We start from the raw sequence: 4858 nt of genomic DNA on the forward strand, positions 1-4858 counted from the left end.
TGGATGTGCAGTCGGTGGCCGACCCTGGTCGTGTATAGCATCGCCCCTCTATGCAGGGGTGTTCATATAGGTAAAACCTATACACCGACCAGGTCGGTGGCTACCGGCCACCGCACACCCCCTGGTCGGGTATGGGCCAGGCCCATTTGTGGCTGTTTAGCCTGTAGCAGTTTTTCGTTTTTCGTTTTTCTTTTCTGGTTTTTTTCTGTTTTCTTTTCTTTTTTCTGTTTTCAGTTTTGTTTATATTTTTCAGATTCAAAATTTTTAATTTTTACAAATTGTTCAAATTAAGAAAATGTTTAAATTAAAAAATGTTCAAATTCGAAAACCGTTAAAATATGAAATTTGTTCAAATTTGAAAATTATTTTAAATATGAAAATCGTTCAGATTCAAAATTGTTCAAATATGAATTTGTTCAAATTCGGAAATTGTTCATAGAAAAAAATACATTTTTGTTCAAATTTAAAAATGTTCAAATCTGAAAAATGTCCAGATTTGTAAAAAGTGATTTCTTTTATTTTCTTTTTTATTTAAACTAATATTCAGATTTAAAAAATGTTTTTAAAAAGAAAACAAACAACAGAAAACAAAAAGAAACGAAAAAGAAAAAACGAAAAAACAAAAAAATAAGGAGTGAGGATGTTGGGCCGGCCCAACAACCCGCCTGGGGGGAGGGGTGTGCGGCGCCTGGTCCGCGCCGACCAGGTCGGCGTACAGCACCCCCGTTGATATACACTGCACGCCCTATAACCAGGCAGCTCCCGCACACCCATGGACTTGGCCCATTTAGCGATCGCAGTTACGTTCGCTTTTTGAATCTTAACTTTTCTAAAAATTGAATAATTTTGAAATTTCAACAAATTTTGCATATGAATATTTTTTCAAACTGAAGTTTTTTGAATCTAAACAATTTTGAATGGAATAATTTTATATTTGAACAACTTTTAGATTATATATATATTTCACATTTTAATAATTTTCAAATTTAAATATTTTCTTGAACATTTTTCTAATTTGAACGTTTTTTTAAAAAAATGAACAATTTAAAAAAATTAGTTTTAAACAGAAACGATGAAATGAAAAAATGAAAAAATAAACATGGAAAAAATATAAAAAGAAACGGATAAGAAAAGGAAAAATGAAAGAAGTAGGAAAAAAATTCGCCTAACCGGGATGGCCCATACCGCGCTGGTTGATAACATTTAGTCCTGCTTTATACTATTGAGAAAAAAAAAATCGCACGCTAGAGTCCGGAACGATCTGAGGCGCGAGCCCTCGTCGGTTATCAGGGCTCGAGCCACGCAGCAACCATCACCGCTCTCCGCTGGCGCTGGGTTATCTCGTCTTCATCTTCGTCCTCCCACCGTCCCACGTGATCGCAGCATGATTCATGAAGAACCGCGAAGAGCGCGTCGTAGCGCGGAAGGACTTGACCGCCGCATGCGCACGTCGGTCTCAGATTTTCCGATGCGGTCGGAGGTTGCTGTGCGAAAATGAAGCTGTCAAGCCTGTCACGCGTCGGTGCGGGCTAATTTTTCAGGCTAATAAAACCGCCACTACTGCTCTGCTACCTCCTAATGATGCTGCCTGTTTGGCGCCATCTCTGCCCCAGTCGACTTGCTACTGCTTGCTAGGCTGTGGTAGTGAGTGGTTGCTCTTCCCGCTGGTCGCTGCACGTACGGTGGTGACGTGACGCGCTGCCAAATTCCGTTTCATACGCACGTTGGCCTGTCACTCTCCATCCCTACCTCAAATCATTCTGCATCTCTCTTTCCTTGAATCATCTGTGAAAAGGCTCCATCCTCGATGAGACGATGGCACATGAACTCGCATGAGGGATACGCGATGGTCTTATAATCTCTATGTAATTGTGCGAGTGGAATATGCAGTGAATGCAAGACAGTACTCCCTCCGTCCCGGTTCACAGGGCTTGCGCGTATCCCTAGGTTGCCTATTTGACCAACATAATATCAATTGTATAGTAAAAAAATTATATCATTAGAAAGTAGAACATCTAAGCTTTCTAATGATATATATTTTTTAATATATATTATGTAGGGAAACTATACTTTGCTTTTAGTACATTCTTCCAAGTAGGCTGTGCTTGAGATTCAGTTTGTCCAACAACAAAATGGATACCCACGTACTAATGATAAATTATACCATGTATACATAAAGTAGTAGCAGCATTATTCTGCACAGATTCAAAACAGGCTAAAGGAAATTGATAATTATACACTATACCGTGATTGCTACTCTACAAGATTACTCCTGCAAACGATCGATCGCACCGGCCGATCCACCTGTCGCTCGCTCTGAACGTCGCCGTACTCTGCTTACGAACGAACCCCATCGGCGACGGCCGGAGCCTACACGTCGACGGTGCAGTACGAGGGCTGCGTGAACTTGAGCGAGACCATTGTCCCGTTTCTCCCGCCGCCGGCGGTGGCGGCGCTCATGGAGAAGGCGCCGCCGGCGTTGCCGCCGGTGGCGGAGAGCAGCGCGGGGCAGTTGACGAAGAGGTGGTAGCCGCCGGAGACCCAGCTGCCGACCTTCCACTTGACGCGCCCGTCCACCTTGACGTGCAGCAGCACGTACCCGGCGCCGATGTCCTGCTTCATCGCGTCCGCCACGTACGGGGCCACGGGCACCGAGTCGCCAGACATCACCGGCGACCACACCGACTGGTCCTTGTGGCCCTGGTAGATCGCCGGCAGCGACACCGGGATCGTCACCGGCTCGTCGCGGTAAGTGGTGAAGGCGTGCAGGGTCTTGTAGTAGATGCCCACGCGGTCGTTCGGGTTCCGGGACGCGATCGTCACCTGCATCAGTCAAATTGGGGCCAAACAGCAGAGCAGAAACCACTTCAGAATTTCAGACAGGAAATGCCCAAATTGTAGTACTTTCCTTGCCGAGCTAGGCTCCCTCAAAAGATTACCCTCTCTATATCTAGATCATGACCAGAAAAGCTAAGCTAGAGTTTTGGGCCAGAATATACATTTTCGCCGAACAGTCCCAAACGCAAATAGTGAAAACGTTGAGACGACGGGCCAACCTGGACGTCCAGGGAGATAGACGGGTCGGCGAGGTCGATGGAGCGGAGCTGGATGTCCTGGAGGTAGAAGGACGGCTTGGAGGGGTGCAGGGCGAGGTAGATGACGAGCACGACGAACCCCACGACGACGGCGAGCGTGAGGATGCAGGCGGCGATGGAGCCGCAGCACCGCCGGAGGATCCAGTCGTGGTGCTCCTTGCCCTTGCTCATGGCGACGGCTGATCAGCTGGCTTACTGGCACAGAGTGAGAGCTCGCTAGCTACAAGGAGTGTGTGTGATGACTGATGAGCATGTGAGTCGATGGAAAGCTCGATGTGAGTGGGAGTGGCTGCCCTTATAATAAAAGTCCCGAGTAGATTGAAAGAGGAGGTGTGGTGTGGCGCATGTTTTAAAAGGCTAATTCTTTTGGGGTTAGGGGAGGTGGCGAAAGCTACAGCTCAACCCACGAAGATTCTTCGGCTTCTTCCTGGGCCCTCGGCGGCATGGAGCTTACTTACCTATCTCACTATCTGTTCCACCACCAGCTGCTTAATTTGAGATCGATGTGAAGTGAAGTGATGCAAGTACACGAGTCTCTGGACACTGGTGCTTGCGATTCACTCCAATCTCAGGTGATCAGCTGATGCCGATTCCTTCGCTCGCACTATCAAGGTTGGTGTTCCGCATGCGCACGCCCAAGGATGTGATTTCATCGTTTGACTTGCAGTTGCTCTGTCAATCATTGACCTCTGTTCCGCTGAACATTTCATGCTAAAGGCCGAGTAAATAAACAGAGAGACATGAAACATTTGATTTCATTTTTCTTTGGCTTACAGTCAGACGTGATGGGTGCTATTTAGTGTCAGCACACTAAAATTTTCTATTGGGACAGCCTCACCCGTGAGTGTTCGTATAAGTTTTTAGGAGTTGATTTAAATTCAAAAAATTCAAATGAAGATGGTGATTTTCATTCAATTATAGACATGTCTAATAAATTTGAACATAAATCGATAAAAACTAAAACTAAATCCTAATCTGGTCGGAGAAGTCGTCGTCGACGACAAGGTCGATGATGCGTCCATTCTCCCATTCCAGCGATGCCTAGCCGAAGCCGCTCATCGCTGCTGGAGGGATGTCAAACGACCCGCGGAGCGTCGGGTTCAGGCCGAGGAACTCGGCCATATCATTTGGGTCGTGGGCAGGGACAAAGCCAGCAGGGGGCTGGCTAGGGTCATGGCCCCCCTCATGGCGGAAGTTTTTGTGAAAACCCCCTTGCTAATATGCTGATTTCACGTGTAATTTCACGTAAATTTAGCTATATGGCCCCCTCGAAGAAATTTTACATGTTGTTGGCCCCCTCATGTCACTTTCCTGGCTCCTCCCTGGTCGTGCGGAGCAAATTGCGCATTCTTCCCCCGCCTCCGGCTCCTCCTTGACCAACTTCGGAGGAGGCGGCTTGGCTGCTTCCTGGAGAAATGGAGGAAGAGGCGGCTCGACGACGGCTCGGGCTTGGGCTGCCGAAACGCAATGCCGTCGTTGCTTCACTACTCACCGCTGACTCAACTCCTACGCCAACATTGGACATTGATGGCTAGGGCTAGTAATACTAGACCCGCTAGTCTACTCTCCCTACTCCCACGACCAACGCCATTGCTGGAAGCCAGCCAACCGCCGCCGCCAACACCTTCAATTAAGATACCGGCGTGGCTGAAGAAGAAGAACGCCAATAACCATGAGGTAGACTTTTATAGTTTTCATTGAATGAATGATATTTTTTCAAAATCTCGCTTGCTTTTATAGTTTTCATTTGAATTCATGTTCTT

At 46.8% G+C, this 4858-nt stretch overlaps 1 protein-coding gene across 1 annotated transcript; it reads right to left on the reverse strand.

Moving 5' to 3' along the window:
- Positions 1–2148: 2148 nt before the first annotated feature.
- LOC127334776 (NDR1/HIN1-like protein 12) lies at positions 2149–3395 on the reverse strand. The gene is made up of 2 exons (XM_051361310.2): positions 3057–3395; positions 2149–2823 (listed from the first exon to the last, which is right to left on the reverse strand). The coding sequence occupies exons 1-2, from the start codon at positions 3264–3266 to the stop codon at positions 2371–2373; spliced, it is 663 nt and encodes a 220-aa protein (XP_051217270.1). The 5' UTR covers positions 3267–3395; the 3' UTR covers positions 2149–2370.
- Between the last annotated feature and the right edge of the window lie 1463 nt (positions 3396–4858).

Source organism: Lolium perenne, chromosome 2 (assembly GCF_019359855.2).
Source record: "Lolium perenne isolate Kyuss_39 chromosome 2, Kyuss_2.0, whole genome shotgun sequence".
Classification (NCBI taxonomy): Eukaryota; Viridiplantae; Streptophyta; class Magnoliopsida; order Poales; family Poaceae; genus Lolium; species Lolium perenne.

What these genes read in the sequence shown, in the direction of transcription:
- LOC127334776 (XM_051361310.2), bottom strand. Translation starts at nt 3,266, where the DNA reads ATGAGCAAGGGCAAGGAGCACCACGACTGGATCCTCCGGCGGTGCTGC. An exon ending in CTATCTCCCTGGACGTCCAG is followed by an intron (nt 2,824 to 3,056) that starts GTTGGCCCGTCG and finishes TGACTGATGCAG; the next exon opens with GTGACGATCGCGTCCCGGAA.